Source organism: Pelophylax lessonae (genome assembly GCF_965119305.1).
Source record: "Pelophylax lessonae genome assembly, chromosome: 2".
Lineage (NCBI taxonomy): Eukaryota > Metazoa > Chordata > Amphibia > Anura > Ranidae > Pelophylax > Pelophylax lessonae.
Window position 1 is genome coordinate 25,127,616 of NC_138769.1, and position 20,991 is coordinate 25,148,606.

Sequence of the window (20,991 nt, forward strand, 5' to 3'; positions counted from 1 at the left end):
GAACCATATCTGTATTCAAAGGCTGGGGATCCTATGGACACAAGTCCTGCTTCTTTCTCACCACTAGTACTGGTGGGTGAGGCTAAAATGACTGCAGGCTTTGCAGGCTGTTGAATAGCAATGGGAGTAGATCCTGCCACTACTGTTGCTGTGGATGCATCTTCCGGCCACCCTCCGGCCGATTGTACTGGCATGCATCCCCTCCCTAGGGAGCTCTTCTACCGAGTCCCCCTCACAAACACTGAAGGACAACTGGCTGCGGGCATGGCCTCCAGTTGCATCATCAAGCGCAACATGCCCCTGCCGCATCCGTGGAGGAACTTGGATTCCGTCCCGGTCACCTCCTGAGTGAGGCCTGACTCCCAAGTAACATAGAACTTCTTGGGCCGGCCCTCGCTCCTCTCTGCCCGGAGCAGCAGATAGCCACACTGCCAACACTGGACCCACGCCTGCACTTTCAACGTAACAGCAGCACATTGAGGACATACCGCTCCTGGGTACTCCTGGCCACCTCCCCTGCACAGCGCGAGTCCACCTTCTGGCACCATCCGGATGCCTGTGTCCCATACTAAGGATGGATTGAGCTAGTGGCTCTGCTCCGGTGTCTGCCTAGCAGAGTCTTCGCCGATAGCGGCAGCAACAGCAATTACACTCTTTTGCTCTCCCATAAATGCCATGTTTCTCTCTCCTACACGTGCCTCCCTCGCAGCCACACTTGAAGGAGGGGGTATTAAAAGGACTCCCTTGGTCACTCCTGATTGGCTGGATGTTCCCGCTGTCTCCACCCTTTCACCATGTTGGGCGATGACTCCTCCTGCTAGGCAGGTCTGCATGAATTGAGCTTTCCCGCGCGGTACAGTAACTCTTCCCCTGCCATGTAACCAATGGCAAAATCCCGGACGAGCCCCCAAATGTAGCAGGATTTCCAGGCATTAGTCCTGATGTGGGTCTGCCATGGTTACCAGAAACGCCAGCAGCCCCTTAAGCTAAATACCCAAATGTAAGATTTGAGTCAAAGACCAGTCCGGAATCTTTGGTTTGTTTTGTTTATTTTACATTGGGGATGGGAGAAGGGAATGAGTGGGATACTCCTCTGGCTCAACTAGGACACTGGGACACTTTGAAGAAAAATGCCTTTCAGCGCTGACTTGACGCCGGCTGGATGCCGACCAACGCTTGCTGGCGCTTGAAACACACTGACTTGCTGAACTGTACTTGAACTTGACTTCTGACACTCTGGTCAGCTCAAAAGTCTTGAACACTGCTCCCTCCAGTCCTTGCTGACTGAGGTAGCCTCTGTATACTGCTTCTGCTGCTGCAACTCTCAACACTGTACACTTGAACACTTCAGGGCCCAACCGCTGGCGCCCCCTCTGTACTTCAGGGTCCTCTCACTAGGCACCCCCTCTACACTTCAGGGTCCTCTCACTAGGCACCCCCTCTACACTTCAGGGTCCTCTCACTGGGCACCCCCTCTACACTTCAGGGTCCTCTCACTAGGCACCCTCTCTGCACTTCAGGGTCCTCTCACTAGGCACTCCTCTACACTTCAGGGTCCTGTCACTAGGCACCCCCTCTACACTTCAGGGCCCTCTCACTAGGCACCCCCTCTACACTTCAGGGCCCTCTCACTAGGCACCCCCTCTACACTTCAGGGTCCTCTCACTAGGCACCCTCTCTGCACTTCAGGGCCCTAACACTAGGCACCCCCTCTACAATTCAGGGTCCTCTCACTAGGCACCCCCTCTACACTTCAGGGTCCTCTCACTAGGCACCCCCTCTACACTTTAGGGCCCTCTCACTAGGCACCCCCTCTACACTTCAGGGCCTTCTCACTAGGCACCCTCTCTGCACTTCAGGGTCCTCTCGCTAGGCACCCTCTCTGCACTTCAGGGCCCTCACACTAGGCACCCTCTCTGCACTTCAGGGTCCTCTCACTAGGCACCCCCTCTACACTTCAGGGCCCTCTCACTAGGCACCTCCTCTACACTTCAGGGCCCTCTCACTAGGCACCCTCTCTGCACTTTAGGGTCCTCTCACTAGGCACCCCTTTACACTTCAGGGTCCTCTCACTAGGCACCCCTCTACACTTCAGGGCCCTCTCACTAGGCACCCTCTCTGCACTTCAGGGCCCTCTCACTAGGCACCCCCTCTACACTTCAGGGTCCTCTCACTAGGCACCCTCTCTGCACTTCAGGGCCCTCACACTAGGCACCCCCTCTACACTTCAGGGTCCTCTCACTAGGCACCCCCTCTACACTTCAGGGTCCTCTCACTAGGACCCCCTCTACACTTCAGGGCCCTCTCACTAGGCACCCCCTCTACACTTCAGGGCCCAATCACTAGGCACCCTCTCTGCACTTCAGGGTCCTCTCGCTAGGCACCCTCTCTGCACTTCAGGGCCCTCACACTAGGCACCCTCTCTGCACTTCAGGGTCCTCTCACTAGGCACCCCCTCTACACTTCAGGGCCCTCTCACTAGGCACCTCCTCTACACTTCAGGGCCCTCTCACTAGACACCCTCTCTGCACTTCAGGGCCCTCTCACTAGGCACCCTCTCTGCACTTCAGGGCCCTCTCACTAGGCACCCCCTCTACACTTAAAGGTCCTCTCACTAGGCACCCCCTCTAGACTTCAGGGTCCTCTCACTAGGCACCCCCTCTAATCTTCAGGGTCAACACTGGCACCCCCTTTACTGCTAGCTAGCTTATGGATCCCTTGGACCTTCACCGTAGTGGTCTTCTCTCAGCTAGGCAAACCCCCCAGGGGGCAGATACAGTACTCACGAACTATGAATGCTTTCCTGGAACTGGGCCCCCTCAACTCTGCTGGTCCTCGGCACACTGGATCCTCTCTGCAGCTCAGCTCAGCCCTCGGTCCCCACAGGCAAGCCGCCTGGGACACCCGATTCTTCTGACAGGAGGAGAGACAGCTGTACCCTCCCTCCTGGGACTCTGCTTCCCCCCAAAGACCCTGCGTCATGCGCTCTCCTCAAACTTATACCCACTCCCAGAATGCTGTGCGGCAGAATCAGCCTTTCTGGGGTAGATACGGGCCTGAGTGAGCCGTTGACTGGGTTTCCTCCCCTGCCCAATGAGAACCCTCTCATGGAGCACAGTGGGGAGACTCCCCAATCTCAACAGCCACACCTGTGAGAAATGACAGCCCAGCTGAAAATCATGGCCCTGCTGTTAGGCAACCAAGGCCCTTTATAATTTGCCTAGCACCTAGGGTGCTACATCAGCATGTTGATAACTAGGGAGATGAGTCAGGAAAGGTTAAATACAAGCAGATTATAAGTAGCTCAGCTCATTCTGCCCCTCCCTTCTAATCTAATATAATTAAAGAGCAGGTGCACTGGGAGGAGGAGAGAGCCGAGCGTTGAGACCCAACATGCACAAGCTCACTTCTTTTCTTTTTAATTGTGAGGATAAATTGCTCCACAATGCCTGCAGTTACAGAGGTCAGTGAATGGCTCCCAATGGAGCCAGTTCACACAGGTCCAGGGCAGCCACGAAGCGGATTGCAAAAAGGTCCTGTGTGTGTTTAGGTGCAGTTCAGGTGTGAATTACGGCAAAAATTTGGACCTGAATCGGTGAACAAGGACTCACCAGACCCCAGGCACAAACCTGGGGCTTCAGATACTGTATGTGAACCCAGCCTTAAAAGTCGATTTTTTTTGTTTGTTAAAGCGTGACTTGTTGAGAAAAAAACATTCCCCTCTGGGTGATGGATGCACTCTGGATGCACTGGCAGTAGGTGTTTTTTTTTTTTTTTTGCTGCCTCTAAATGCCTACGTGTGCATGGACACACAGGCTTACATGGATTTAGAGGTAGAAAAAGTAAAAAAATAAACACCAGACACCCCTAACAGCAGAGTTAAAAACGAAAAACGCACAGTGTGCATGAGGCCCTATTCCTGTAGTCTCCCGGGCAGTTCTGTAAAGAACCCCTCATCTTCACCCCTGGTGTCCTTCCTCTTTTCCTCCAGAGGTGGCAGTAGGGTAATGATGTAGGGGGAGCCAGTTAGTGCAACAGTATAGTGATCATAGGGTGCCATTATGATGCCACCCCCAGGGGGCGGGTCTGTGACAACCTAGGCTCAGAGGGGGTTCAGTTGAATGATGTTGGCTATTGGTTTAACCTGCGAGGCTGACATCTAGTGGTAGGAAGTGAGTACTACAGCTCCAAATTAAATCAAAGTATTGTAGCAGAAGTTGCATTTATATGGCAGTTTTCTGGGCAGGTAATATTCATTTTGAGAAATGGAAGCAGGGTTCTGCTTTAAAGTGAGAATCCATCCAAACCAATGTTATCTTTTCTCCTTCTTTACCTTTTTTTGATAATTACTTCACCTCCTTTAACTATACTGCATTCTTGAGAATGGTAATTCTCAGAACAGAATTTCGGGGGGGGGGGGGTCTAGCAGTATAGATATGACATCACAGTAGTGCACATGATGTCATCATGAGTAAGGCTCTTTGCACTACATTGGGTTAGGTAACATTTTAGCTGTTCTCTTTGGAATTGTTTGCTTTCCTCTCCGAAATTTGGTTCTGAAATGTTTCAATAATGGAGCTCTTGGGAGACAACATGGCTGCCAGCGTGTCAATCAGTGGCGGGTGTTGGGAGACGAGGGGAGTTTTAACTCAATTAATCTCTTTGGCTTTTGTGTCGTAAATTAGGAAGACATCAAAGAGTCCCAAAAATCTGGAGCTGAATGTGTTCTCAGCAAAGATTTCAGATTCTTATTAAATGTCGGAATTTTTCAGTTGCTCCTCCATTATGAGAGGTAATTGGTGATCAGAAAACTGTAACGCTTTGCTGTGTAAAATCTGACATGGAGGCTGAGCTGTGACCGGACCCGGAGCCCTGTGTGTGTGACTCTGTATGTGTGTGTATATGACTGGGCGATATATACTGTAAATGTGACAGTGTGTTATATATACTGGATATGTCACACTGCGATATATATACTGTATATGTGACAGTGCGTTATATATACTGTATATGTGACAGTGTGTTATATATGCTGTATATGTGACAGTGTGTTATATATGCTGTATATGTGACAGTGTGTTATATACACTGTATATGTGACTGTGCGTTATATATGCTGTATATGTGACAGTGCATTTTTTATATATATATATATATATATATATATATATATATATATATATATATATATATATATATATATATATATATATATATATTATATATATATATATACACTGTATGTGTGACTGTGCATTATATATTCTGTATATGTGACTGTGCGTTATATATGCTGTATATGTGACTGTGCGTTATATATGCTGTATGTGTGACAGTGTGTTATATATATATATATATACTGTATGTTTGACTGTGCATTATTTATCTATATACTATATATGTGTGACAGTGCATTATATATACTGTATGTGTGACTATGCGTTATATATACTGTATGTTTGACTGTGCATTATATATATACTGTATATGTGTGACAGTGTGTTATATATACTGTACGTGTGACTGTGCATTATGTATGCTGTATATGTGACTGTGCATTATATATACTGTATATGTGACAGTGCGTAATATATACTGTATGTGTGACAGTGCGTAATATATACTGTATGTGTGACAGTGCGTAATATATACTGTATATGTGACAGTGCGTTATATATGCTGTATGTGTGACAGTGCGTTATATACACTGTATATGTGACAGTGCGTTATATATACTGTATGTGTGACAGTGCGTTATATATACTGTATGTGTGACAGTGCGTTATATATGCTGTATGTGTGACAGTGTGTTATATATATATATATACTGTATATGTGACACTGCATTATATTTACTGTATGTGTGACAGTGTGTTATATATATATATATATATATATATATATATATATATATATATATATATATACTGTATGTTTGACTGTGCATTATATATATATATATATATATATATATATATATATATATATATACTATATATGTGTGACAGTGCATTATATATACTGTATATGTGACAGTGCGTTATATATACTGTATATGTGACAGTGCGTAATATATATATATACTGTATATGTGACACTGCATTATATTTACTGTATGTGTGACAGTGCGTTATATATACTGTATATGTGACTGTGCGTTATATATGCTGTATGTGTGACAGTGTGTTATATATATATACTGTATATGTGACACTGCATTATATTTACTGTATGTGTGACAGTGTGTTATATATATATATATATACTGTATGTTTGACTGTGCATTATATATCTATATACTATATATATGTGACAGTGCATTATATATACTGTATATGTGACAGTGCGTAATATATACTGTATATGTGTGACTGTGTGTTATATATGCTGTATCTATCTATCTATCTATCTATCTATCTATCTATCTATCTATCTATCTATCTATCTATCTATCTATCTATCTATCTATCTATCTATCTATCTATCTATCTATCTATCTATCTATCTATCTATCTATCTATCTATCTATCTATCTATCTATCTATCTATCTATCTATCTATCTATCTATCTATCTATCTATCTATCTCCCCATTCACCAGTTGATTGTGGTGATCCAGTAGCACACACATAAAGTCGGTGAGCCTATCAGTGACTGTGGTGATGAGGAGGGGGGGGGGGGTACAGTTGGCAGGGGGGGTGACATTCTCCCCCTCTCCTATGATGTCATAGCCAATGACCTCACCCCCCTTTCAGTCTCTCCTCCATCACCTGAACAATGGGATCCTCAGGCAGCAGCGAGTGGTCCTGGGAGGTCCACACCCTGCTCCTCCGTTCCCCGCTGTCTGCAGACACGTTATGTGAACACGACAAGACTGGAGCAGGGGAGGGGGGACAGAAAAATGAATGGGGAGGGGGGGGTCCAATTGACATAAGTATGTAAAAGACACCAAGGCGTAGAAAAAAAAAAAAAAAGACCCTTTTTTTTTTCCTGTAGAGGGAAAGTCGCGGTAATTGGGTACAGATTGTCGCCGTTTAAATATTCATGACGGGGGATTGGGAGGAGGAAGAGGAGAAGAGGGGGGGGGGGGCTGACGAGGCTGGGGAGGGAAGAGGAGAGGCGAGCAGTCAGCGAGCCAGTGAAGAAGTCTACAGTGGAAGATCCAGGGAGCGAGGGAGAGAGAGAGAGAGAGAGAGACAGGGCGTGCATGTGTGTGATGTGCAGAAGGAAGCATTTCTTCAGTTCCAGCTATCGCCCCCCGCTGTATGTGTGAGAGAGCGTGCCTGCGTGTGTGAGCGAGAGAGGGGGCGACAGAAGGCGCACAGAGAGGAAGAGAAGAAGGAGAAAGGACGGAAGGAGGAGAGTAGACCAACCAATTCAACCATGCTGTGCTGTATGAGAAGGACTAAGCAGGTAAAGCATCCCCCCTACCCACCCAACCTATACATCCCCCCTACCCACCCAACCAACCTATACATCCCCCCTACCCACCCAACCCATACATCCCCCATACCCACCCAACCAACCTATACATCCCCCCTACCCACCCAACCCATACATCCCCCATACCCACCCAACCCACCCATACATCCCCCCTACCCACCCAACCCATACATCCCCCCTTTTGGACTGCATATGGAAGCCTTATACCAGTGTTCCTCAACTCCGGTCCTCAGGACCCACTAACAGGCCAGGTTTGCAAGAAAACTGAACTACATGGCAGGTGATCTCATTTGCTGCTCAGTGATTGCAGTACTCTAGTCCAGTATCTTCTACACTCCGGTCCTCAGGACCCACCGGCAGGCCAGGTTTGCAAGAAAACTGAAATACCTCCCAGGTGATCTCATTTGCTACTCAGTGATTGCAGTATTCTAGTCTACATCTCCCCCCCCCCAAGGTAATACTTAAAATCTGGCCTGTTAGTGTGCCCTGAGGACCAGAGATGAGAAACACTGCCTTATACCGAGCGGGGAGGAGGGGGAGGGGGGCTTCCCTTTCTTCCTACACCGACCTCCACCCTTATCATCCAACTCAATTTATTTTTTTAAAAAGCCTTTTCCAAACTTTCAAAAAAAAAAAAAAACCTTGCCAGCGTGGGATGGCGGCGCCCAGACGTCGCTTGTCTTGTTCTGTTATCATTTTTTATTTTTTTCCTGATCCAGGTCTGGCTACCTTTTTTTTTTTTAAAAAAAAAAAAAGCTTTGGCTAGGTGGGTGTCAATTTTTTAATTTTTTTTTCTGTAGACCTACAATGAAAGGAGCTGCCCCCCCCCCCTCCCCCGTGTAGGAGGATTACAGGCACGTCTAGATGATGAGCGGAGAGTAGGATTAGACCTGTTGTTTTATTAAGGGGGAACAATGAGATGGATGCTAAAGCAATTAAGCGTAGAGAATTATAATGGGGGGGGGGGGGTAAAAAAAGGTTTTTTTCTCTAAGCATTTGCACGCAATACCGGTCCTGATGCTGAAACAGCTGGGAGAAAAGCATGCAGCATTGGACCCCGCCCCTGGTCCATGCTGAAGGGGGGGAAACCTGTTAGCATCCAAGGGATGCAGGTGACAACTAGGGTGACATATGAACAAAAAAAATGGCATGGGTTCAATATGTTCTATTGCAGATGCTGATTGTATTAAAAAAAAAAAACGTAAATGGGGAATTGCACTTTGCAAGCTGAACATTGAAGATTGCAAAAATTTAAAATAAAATAATAGCAAAAATTGAATACGATCGATTGCAAATTTGAGGCAGATTGTATAAAAAAAAAACTGTAAATGTAAAATTTTAAATAAAATAATAGCAAAAATTGAATACGATCGATTGCAAATTTGAGGCAGATTGTATCAAAAAAACTGTAAATGTAAAATAAAAAATATCAAAAATATCAAAAATTTAATATGATCGATTGCAAATTTGAGGCAGATTGTATAAAAAAAACTGTAAATGTAAATGTAAAATTAAAAAATAAAAATAAAAAATATCAAAAATTTTATACGATTGATTGCAAATTTGAGGCAGATTGTATATATATATATATATATATATATATATAAAAAAAAAAAAAAAACTGTAAATGGGGAATTGTACTTTGCAAAAATTAAAAATAAAATCAAAAATTGAATATGACCGATTGCAAATTTGAGGCAGATTGTATTAAAAAAAAAAAAAAAACTGTAAATGGGGAATTGCACTTTGCAAGCTGAACATTGCACATTGCAAAAATTAAAAATAAAATAAAAAAATGTAATATGATCTACTGCAAATTTGAGGCATATTGTATATGTAAAAAAAAAAAAAAAAAAAAAAAAAAAAACTGTGAATGGGGAATGGCACTTTGCAAGCTTAACATTGCACATTGCAAAAATTAAAAATAAAATAATGTTAAAAATTTAATTTGATCAATTGATCAATTGCAAATTTGAGGCAGATTGTATATAAAAAAAAAAAAAACTGTAAATGGGGAATTGCACTTTGCAAGCTGAACATTGCACATTGCAAAAATTAAAAATAAAATAATAGCAAAAATCGAATATGACCGATTGCAAATTTGAGGCAGATTGTATAAAAACAAAAAAAAAGAAGAAAAAAAAAATAGATAAAAATGAAAAAATATAAAAATTTAATTTGCAGCTAAATAACATATATAGGTCTGCATTTTAATGCTAATCAGCCCCCCACCCCCTAATTTTCTTTTTGTCATCCATGGATGAATGGCAGTAGGCTTGTGTAACAAGTGGCTGATCAATGTGCAATTTGCATTTCCCCGACACTTGATTGCAATTCAGTGATTTGGCTTCTCTGTAGAGTACAAGAATTTCCATGGACAAAAATGGGCTTTTCAAAAATTCTGACGTGGTGTGGCCGAGATCTGCATGGTTTACAGCTGGAGAATATTAAACAGAATGTAAAAGGGAATATTGCTGCTTAGTAAGATGACACTACGTCAACGGCACCCCTCCTCCCCCCTTTTTTAGGTATATAGGCGATGATCAGAGTGACATACATTGATTGACGGGTCTGGACCTTGCCAGATTTGGAAGTGGACAATGTGGTTGATTGCACCTGTGTACTGTTGGATTAAATCATTATGGCCAACCCCCCCCCCCCCCTTTGGGATTTGGCTCCATGGCTGTGGTCCCTGCTGGTGATGAGGGGGTTAAAGGTGTGGCTGGAAGCCGTGCATCACTTGTGGAATGGTGAAAGGAGCCGGCAGGGTGGGGTTTGCCGGGAGCAGAGAATGATGGAGGTTCTGGGGAAAAAAGAAAAAGACCTGGCTGGTTATTATGAAGCTGGGCGTGTTAGGTTGTACGTTTTTTTGTAAAATTGGTTGGGATGAGGACATCATCGTTCTGCTGAAAACTGTAATTAGAGATAGCTCAGACAATGCATGTGATCATTATGCCGGTGGCGTTGATGATTGATTGTTTAGGTTCGGTCAAATAAGTTAATTGCTGGTAATTTAATATCCATCCATTATCTATCTATCTATCTATCTATCTATCTATCTATCTATCTATCTATCTATCTATCTATCTATCTATCTATCCCATATCTATCTATCTATCTATCTATCTATCTATCTATCTATCTATCTATCTATCTATCTATCTATCTATCTATCTATCTATCTATCTATCTATCTATCTATCTATCTATCTATCTATCTATCTATCTATCTATCTATCTATCTATCTATCTATCTATCTATCTATCTATCTATCTATCCTTCCATATATACATCCAGCTCATTCTCAGTCTCTCAATTTATATTTATTATATATTTATATTGATTTTATATATATATATATATTTATTTAATATACATTCATCTGTCATTCTTCCTATCTTTTGATCTCTGTCTTCCAGTCTTTTCTCTATCTCTTCTCTCTATTGATCCATCCTTCTCTTTTTTGCTTTTCCCTCTGTCATATCTCCCCCTCTCTTCCTATCCCTATCTCTCCATCTACCCTTCTTTCTCCCCATCCATCTCTACCTTCCTTTCTCTCTTCCCCTATCCCTCTCTTTTTCTATCCGTCTCCCTGTCTATCTCTCGTTCTCTCTCTTTCTCTATCCATCTCTTCCTATCACACTCCTTTTGCTCGTTCTCACTCTCTAAACCTTCCATTTCCCTCCATCTTCCCCTCCCCTCTTTCCATCCTCTCGAAGAGTTTTTACCTACATCATTATACATGACGTTGCATGCACTTACTTGATCAGCAGTATCTATCAGTAGGCATTTCCTTACCAATCTGTGTGTTAATATGAAATAAGACCTTTGATTAGCCTTGATAGCCTCAGCAGATGGATAAGTGAATCAACCAAATCACCGATTAATAAGTAGCCTTATGCCTTTGATTGAACGTTGATAATCATTAAATCTCATCACCTTCCACCTTATGGTTCACATGTCTCCAGCCCATTCTATAAGGGTCTTCATAGCATGGCACCTGCCATCATGAAGACCCTTAGGAAACGGGCTGGGGACATAAGTGAATCACCCAAATCACTGATTTATAAGTAGCTTTACACCTGTGGTTGAACATTGATGATCATTAAATCTCATCATCTTCCACCTTATGGTTCACATGTCTCCAGCCCATTCTATAAGGGTCTTCATAGCATGGCACCTGCAATCATGAAGACCTTTATTGGACGGGCTGGGGATATAAGGTGAATCACCCAAATCACTGATTTATAAGTGGCCTTACACCTGTGGTTGAACATTGATGATCATTAAATCTCATTGTCCTCTGTCTTATGGTTCACATGTCTCCATCCCATTCTATAAGGGTCTTTAGGGCATGGTACCTGCTATCATGCTTTACACTTTTGATTGAACATGGATGATCATTAAACCTCATTGTCTTCCACCTTATGGTTCACATGCCCCCAGCCTGTTCTATAAGAGTCTTCGTGGCATGGCATGGTACCTGCCATCCTGCCTTACACCTTTGATTGAACATGGAATTATCATTAAATCTCATTGTCTTCCACCTTATGGTTCACATGCCCCCAGCCTGTTCTATAAGAGTCTTCGTGGCATGGCATGGTACCTGCCACCCTGCCTTACACCTTTGATTGAACATGGAATTATCATTAAACCTCATTGTCTTCCACCTTATGGTTCACATGCCCTCAGCCTGTTCTATAAGAGTCTTCGTGGCATGGCATGGTACCTGCCATCCTGCCTTACACCTTTGATTGACCATGGATGATCATAAAACCTCATTGTTTTCCACCTTATGGTTCACATGCCCCCAGCCTGTTCTATAAGAGTCTTCGTGGCATGGCATGGCATGGTACCTGCCATCCTGCCTTAAACCTCATTGTCTTCCACCTTATGGTTCACATGCCCCCAGCCTGTTCTATAAGAGTCTTCGTAGCATGGCATGCATGGTACCTGCCATCCTGTCTTACACCTTTGATTGAACATGAATGATCATTAAACCTCATTGTCTCCCTGCTTATGGTTCACATGCCCCCAGCCTGTTTTATAACAGTCCTCGTGGCATGGCATGGTACCTGCCATCCTGCCTTACACCTTTGATTGATCATGGATGATCATAAAACCTCATTGTCTTCCACCTTATGGTTCACATGCCCCCAGACTGTTCTATAAGAGTCTTCGTGGCATGGCATGGTACCTACCATCCTGTCTTACACCTTTGATTGAACATGAATGATGATTAAACCTCATTGTCTTCCACCTTATGGTTCACATGCCCCCAGCCTGTTTTATAACAGTCCTCGTGGCATGGCATTGCACCTGCAATCCTGCTTTACATCTTTAAATGAACATTGATGATCATTAAATCTCATTGTCTTCCACCTTATGGTTCACATGTCCCTAGCTCATTCTCTAAGGGTCTTCATGGCATGGTACCTGCCACCCTGCCTTACACCTTTAATTAAACATTAATGATCATTAAACCTCAATGTCTACCATCCTATGGTTCACAAGCCCCCAGCCTGTTCTTTAAGAGTCTTCATGGCATGGCATGGCACCTGCCATCCTGCCTTACACCTTTAATTGAACATTGATGATCATTAAACCTCATTGTCTTCCAACTTATGGTTCACATGCCCCCAGCCTGTTCTATAAGAGTCTTCATGGCATGTCACATGCCATCCTCCTTACACCTTTAAATGAACATTGATGATCAATAAATCTCATTGTCTTCCACCTTATGCCCCCAGCCTGTTCTATAAGGGTCTTCATGGCATGGTCCTATGCACCTGAAACCCCACCTAAATCTAAAACCTTTTCTTTTAGCAAAATAAAAGGGAAAATAAATGTTCTTTTAATACTATGCAGCATTAGCTGAACTGTCTAGACATAAAACTGTTTGCTCAATGAGGGGAAGGAGCAATGCATGGAGTGCTTAAAATTACAACTCACAACCGCAACTAATCAAAAAACATTGTTCATCATTTCTGACTTTTCTATGCTGATGAAAGTTGATTGGCAAAATTGCCTGTTCATGGTTCTTGCATCTTGATAAGTCATCTCTGTGATATAGAGAAAAACTGTTGGCTTTTAAAATATTCATTCTTGCAAATGTTCATAATACAATATTTCCTCTTGCGTCTGTTGTGTCCTAATTCTGTTCCATTTGGATACGTGATTTGCTGGCTTCCCTGGCTGAGATTTCATGCCATTTAGATAATGAATGAACAAGATGCCACACCTTTTTTCTTTTTCCATACAGCCACAATGAGGTTTTAAGCCTGTGCGGCACTTTATGTGAGAAGCAGACCGAGGATGACACCTCATTGGTCCATCTGCTTCGTGCCAGTCAGCCTATCGCAACATAAAGCCGATTACTATACATGAATGATCTCTGCTACCCTTTCTTGAACGTTCAGGCCGAGGCAGAGCAGCAAGTCATTTTTGATTAGTTGCACAAATAAGGGGCATGAAAGTGAACCGGGGGCCTATTTTAAAGAAAATAAATGGATATGGCACAAACTGGATAAGAGGAGAACCTTCAGGAAAGGATTGGAAAAAAATAAAAGGATGAGGATTTTTTTTTTTTTTTCGATTTTTGGATTAAGTTGAACCAAACGTGAAAAAATAAGTGATAATAATGTAATAATGAGGTGCCAGGGAGCGAAACGTGTTCTGGACGGAGAATGTAAAACAACTGGATTTGCATGTCTGACTGTCTACAGTAAATGAAATTCTTATTGGGCCATGGCTGGTGACTAGAAGTTCCGTAGGGATCAATGGATATATATTCCTGGCAAGATAAGAAGGGACATAGATGAAGACGTAGCAGGAATGACTTTGGAATGTGGAACATCTTGGCTCATTTGGGATTCCGACAAGACTTCATTACCATCTCCAAGCTCCAGCTTAATCAACGACGGATATATAGACCACTTTCAGAGAGATGATGAGACTAAGGAAGACTACTATCAAAGACTAAGGAATATCAAGGCCATGGCTGGTGATGAGAAGTTCCGTAGGGATCAATGGATATTATATAGATGAACATAGATGGACGGAGAGTGTAAAACAAGTGGATTTGCATGTCTGACGGTCTACAGTAAATTAAATTCTTATTGGGCCATGGCTGGTGACGAGAAGTTCCATAGGGATCAATGGATATATATTCCTGGCAAGATAAGAAGGGACATAGATGAACATAGATGGACGGAGAATGTAAAACAAGTGGATTTGCATGTCTGACGGTCTACAGTAAATTCAATTCTTATTGGGCCATGGCTGGTGACGAGAAGTTCCGTAGGGATTAATGAATATTATATTCCTGGCAAGATAAGAAGGGACATAGATGAACACGTAGCAGGAATGACTTTGGAATGTGGAACATCTTGGCTCGTTTGGGATTCCGACAAGACTTCATTACCATCTCCAAGCCCCAGCTTAATCAACGACGGGTATATAGACCACTTTCAGAGAGATGATGAGACTAAGGAAGACTACTATCAAAGACTAAGGAATATCAAGGCCATGGCTGGTGATGAGAAGTTCCGCAGGGATCAATGGATATTATATAGATGAACATAGATGGACGGAGAGTGTAAAACAAGTGGATTTGCATGTCTAATGGTCTACAGTAAATTAAATTCTTATTGGGCCATGGCTGGTGACGAGAAGTTCCGTAGGGATCAATGGATATTATATTCCTGGCAAGATAAGAAGGGACATAGATGAACATAGATGGGCGGAGAGTGTAAAACAAGTGGATTTGCATGTCTGACGGTCTACAGTAAATTAAATTCTTATTGGGCCATGGCTGGTGATGAGAAGTTCCGTAGGGATCAATGAATTAATGATTAAGCACACAGTCAGTGTGTGAAACGTGTCTACCTTGTCACGATTGTCATAATTTGGATGTCCAGTCAATAAATGTGGATTTTGACTCAACCTGGAGTGCTGCCAATTCCTTTTTTCTTATCAAGTTTTCACGGAGGCGAGCCGGGGCATGCACCTGTGTGAGTCATCAGGCAATTACACCACCTTGAGCAGTGAGTCCTTGTCTCTTCAAGAAGGGACATACATGAACATAGATGGACGGAGAATGTAAAACAAGTGGATTTGCATGTCTGACGGTGTACACTAAATGAAATCCTTATCGGGCCATGGCTGGTGACAAAAAGTTCCGTAGGGATCAATGGATATATATTCCTGGCAAGATAAGAAGGGACATAGATGAAGACGTAGCAGGAATGACTTTGGAATGTGGAACATCTTGGCTCGTTTGGGATTCCGACAAGACTTCATTACCATCTCCAAGCCCCAGCTTAATCAACGACGGATATATAGACCACTTTCAGAGAGATGGATCAAAGACTAAGGAATATCAAGACTCTTTTGAAGATGTTCTGACCATTAAAATGTGGTGCTCGTTGACGTAAGACCAAGAATTCTAATTTCTGCATTTTGTGTCAAATGAAACGGGCATTAGTCAAGACTTTTTTTTTTGGATGATTATGAAGGATTTTTTTTTTTTTTTTTAGCTACTAATGTATTCCTTCATTCTGTTACTGTCTGGATAGACTGCCAAGTAAACCAGAGGAGACAAAGTGACAGAAGGAAAAAGAGGAGACAATGTGACAGAAGGAATTCCTGAGGGCTTTTTTTCGGGTGGAACGTGGAATTTGGAAGTAAGAGAAGGAAAGATTGCTTCTGCAGTGTGGAGCTTTTGTGGAGGCAATGGAGACATTTTTGGCTTATTGAAAACAAAAATAATATTTTAATGGAAGCCAATTACTGAATTAATGGAACACTTTTTTAATATTTTGCAGAAAAGTCCCATCAAGGAGGGTGTGTTCCAAACCCATGCACTAGTGCTATTTGAGTAAAAGTCAGAATGTTTTGGGAGCTGTGTGAGGAAATCAGTATGAACACAAATACAGTACCTTGCGAAAGTATTCTCCCCCCCCCCCCCCCATATGGAAGAAAAATGTATTTCCAATATATTTAGGGAAAAAATATTTTGAAATATATTGAATATGGCCAAAATTGTAGCATTTCAAATATATTTCCAATATATTTGGGAAAATAATAAATGATTTTTTTTTAAATATATTTTTAATATATTTTTCTTCCATGTGGGCCTTGAACTTTGCAAACTTTTGCCACATTTCAGGCTTCAAACATAAAGATATAAAACTGTAATTTTTTGTGAAGAATCAACAACAAGTGGGACACAATCATGAAGTGAAACGAAATTTATTGGATATTTCAAACTTTTTTAACAAATAAAAAACTGAAAAATTGGGCGTGCAAAATTATTCAGCCCCTTTACTTTCAGTGCAGCAAACTCTCTCCAGACGTTCATCTTCGTCATTTAGGTCATCATTGGATCTCTGAATGATCCAATATTGACCTAAATGACTAATGATGATAAATAGAATCTACCTGTGTGTAATCAAGTCTCTGTATAAATGCACCTGCACTGTGATAGTCTCAGAGGTCAGTTTAAAGCGCAGAGAGCATCATGAAGAACAAGGAACACACCAGGCAGGTCCGAGATACTGTTGTGGAGAAGTTTAAAGCCGGATTTGGATACAAAAAGATTTCCCAAGCTTTAAACATCCCAAGGAGCACTGTGCAAGCGATAATATTAAAATGGATTAGGCTCGGGATTCCTCCACTGAATGATAAGCATGTTTACCAAATACGCACCATTCTACGGAATCAACACATTCCTTGGATTCGATCTACTCATTACAATTTTTCTGAAAACCAAAAAGGTTTCCTCATGGAAGCAAAACACGCTGGTACACTATAAGGCTAAAAGTATGTGGTCATTCCTTAAACCTATAGACATGGCCTGGTGTGGAAGAACTCAACGGACTTCCCAGAGCCTTGGCCTCAACCCTACTGAACACCTTTGTAATAAAGTGGAATGCCAACTGCAAACCAGCTCAGGTCTTCTCATCCAACATTGGCATTGACCTCACTAATGTTCTTCTGGCAGAATTGGCACAAATAGCCTCAGACACAATCCAAAATCTTGTTTCTTCCCAGATGATTGGAGTCTGTCTAACGTACCTTCTGTCTTAAAAATACACTACTGGTTTAATTGAGGGTTTTTTTGGTTCCAAATTTATCTCACCATAACTTGTCTGGGTATACTTTTTGCTTCTCTGGAGTCAGATGTGATAATTACCAAGCCAGCGGTTTGGGCAGGAGGGTATGACAATGGATTACTCAGCTGTGTCAAAACTTTCTAGGTGAGATAATGGGTGTAATGACATTCAAAACATGGATTATTAGGAAGCAGTGGGGAGAGAAAGCAGAAGTTGAACACAGGCTAAAGCTAAATTGAAATGTTAGCATAATTTTTGTTGAGGAACATAAAAGGCTACTTTATCAATATAAATCGGTCCCTGGGGTGTCTGGTTGGACATTTTTTATGGCAAGCCAACCCAGCACTAATCCTGCATCCCCCATCTTTGTCTTGAAGTATGCATCTGCCCCTAGAGACAATATACAGTGTTCTTGAATATGTAATCACAGTGAAGGACCTGAATGGCAAATCTATTCAAAGCAGCTTTCCTTAGAAACTGGACAAAGTGACTGCTTAGACACCGGATAAAGTGACTGCTTAGACACCGGATAAAGTGACTGATTAGAAGCTGGATAAAGTGACTGCTTAGAAGCTGGATAAAGTGACTGCTTAGACACCAGACAAAGTGACTGCTTAGACACCGGATAAAGTGACTGCTTAGACACCAGACAAAGTGACTGCTTAGACACTAGACAAAGTGACTGCTTAGACACCGGATAAAGTGACTGCTTAGACACCGGATAAAGTGACTGCTTGGACACTGGACAAAGTGACTGCTTAGACACCAGACAAAGTGACTGCTTAGACACCAGACTAAGTGACTGCTTATACACCAGACAAAGTGACTGCTTAGACACCAGACAAAGTGACTGCTTAGACACCAGACAAAGTGACTGCTTAGACACCGGACAAAGTGACTGCTTAGACACCAGATAAAGTGACTGCTTAGACACCGGATAAAGTGACTGCTTAGACACCAGACAAAGTGACTGCTTAGACACCGGACAAAGTGACTGCTTAGACACCGGATAAAGTGACTGCTTCTACACCAGGCAAAGTGACTGCTTAGACACCGGATAAAGTGACTGCTTCTACACAAGACAAAGTGACTGCTTAGAAACTGGATAAAGTGACTGCTTCTACATCACACAAAGTGACTGCTTAGAAACTGGATAAAGTGACTGCTTAGACACCGGATAAAGTGACTGCTTCTACACCAGACAAAGTGACTGCTTAGACACCGGATAAAGTGACTGCTTCTACACCAGACAAAGTGACTGCTTAGACACCGGACAAATTGACTGCTTGGACACCGGACAAAGTGACTGCTTAGACGCCCGATAAAGTGTCTGCTTAGACACCAGAAAAAGTGACTGCTTAGAAGCTGGATAAAGTGACTGCTTAGACACCAGGCAAAGTAAATGATTAGAAGCCTGAAAAAGTGACTGCTTAGATACACCAGACAAAGTGACTGTTTAGACACCGGACAAAGTGACTGCTTAGACACCGGACAATGTGACTGCTTAGACACTGGACAATGTGACTGCTTAGACACCAGACAAAGTGACTGCTTAGACACCGGATAAAGTGACTGCTTAGATGTCTTACAAAGTGACTGCTTAGGCACTGGACAAAGTGACTGCTTTGACATCAGACGTAGTGACTGCTTAGGCGCTGGACAAAGTAACTGCTTAGACACCAGATGTAGTGACTGCTTAGATGCCGGACAAAGTGACTGCTTAGACACTGGACAAAGTGACTGCTTGGCTATATTGATTGGCTTGCGCAAACGTTATAGCGTCTACAAACTGTGGTACAGTATATATATATATATATATATATATATATATATATATATATATATATATATATATATATATATTTACTGAATATATATATATATATATATATATATATATATATATATATATATATATATATATATATATATGCGGTATATATATATATATATTTATATATATATATATATATACTGACATTTTTATTTAATTTCTTTTTTTTATACTAGTAATGACAATGATCAGCGACGACATTATTGCCATATATATGTAATTCTGCACTGAGCGGCCGCCCTGTAGCAGTAAAACTGCTATAGGGCGGTCAGGCAAGCTGGTTAAAAATTATGTTTAATTTGCTTTAAATTTGTCTTTCTTGGAAATTTGACATACATATCTTCACTGGGTCTCTGTGCTTCTCTCTGCAATGCAGGCAGATCGCTGCTGGTGGGAGGGGCTGGCAGGGTGCTGCGCATTGCTTCCTGAAAATATCACAGAACCCATCCTCAGTACCCCTCCCAAGAGCCCTGATGTAACCTGGGGGAAGAGTTATGCAAATATCAAAATGCATCAGTCTGGAGGAGTGGGTGTTCCTAGACAGGCTAGTAAACGCCCACATGAGATGCTGCACCTCTATGACTTAAAGAAGTGAATTCCAATGAATGAAAGGGGAGGGCCAGGGACTGTCAGGCTGGGAAGGAAAGGGGCGGATCATGGGTGCTCAACCTGTGGCCCACCAGCTGTTGCGGAAATAAAAAAATCCCATCATGCCTCTGCCTTTGGGAGTTAGGCTTGTAACTGTCAATGCCTCATGGGACTTGTAGTTCTGCAACAGCTGGAGAGCCACAGGTTGGGCACCTATGGGCTAGATAATGCTGGCCAGGAAATGATGTGGGCTCTGTCTGACTTGCTAAAGCTTTTAATGCACATTGTTGGGAAGCACAGCTGCTCTAGATTGTGGCTGCTCAAGTTTTGATAAGTTCCCAGATAAGAGGAAGAATAGAAGCGACACTCCATTTTATTTCTGATCACCAAGAGAAGGCAACGCATTTCATCCAAGGGGGTAAGGGGGGGGGTAGCTTCCAGAAGGTGCAGCACCCACATTTACGCTCCAGATCTGTGGTGGGCAGCTAGCGGACTGCAGCTCTACTGGGCCATGGCTTTCTGTCTGTGTGCGCAGCTACCGCTTTCATATCTCAATCCAACGCGCCCGATCTCCATCCGCCGCACCCAAATACGTACCGCGCACGCACAACCACCCAACTACTAGAAAGCAAATAATTTGCCATGCATACACACTGCACCCTTCATGCCAACTTTAGGCACGGGGGAGTAGGCAGAATCTGGGTTGTATTGAAGTGTCTAAAGACATGCACTATATTAGCAAAAGTATTGGGACGCCTGCCTTTACACACACATGAATTTTAATGGAATCCCAGTCTTAGTCCGTAGGGTTCAATATTGAATTGGCCCATCCTTTGCAGCTATAACAGCTTCAACTCTTCTGGGAAGGCTGTCCACAAGGTTTAGGAGTGTGTCTATGGGAATGTTTGACCATTCTTCCAGAAGTGCATTTGTGAGGTTAGGCATTGATGTTGGACGAGAAGACTTGGCTCGCAGTCTCCGCTCTAATTCATCCCAAAGATGTTCTATCGG

General features: G+C 42.7%; 1 protein-coding gene across 1 annotated transcript in view; it reads left to right on the forward strand.

Annotated features, from left to right (window-relative positions):
• Positions 1 to 7,097: 7,097 nt before the first annotated feature.
• GAP43 (growth associated protein 43) overlaps positions 7,098 to 20,991 on the forward strand; it is a 167,602-nt gene continuing 153,708 nt past the window's right edge. The window contains exon 1 of the mRNA XM_082245476.1: positions 7,098 to 7,412. Coding sequence (XP_082101602.1) covers positions 7,383 to 7,412 — 30 coding nt within the window. The 5' untranslated portion in view covers positions 7,098 to 7,382. The remainder of the gene's footprint in view (positions 7,413 to 20,991) is intronic.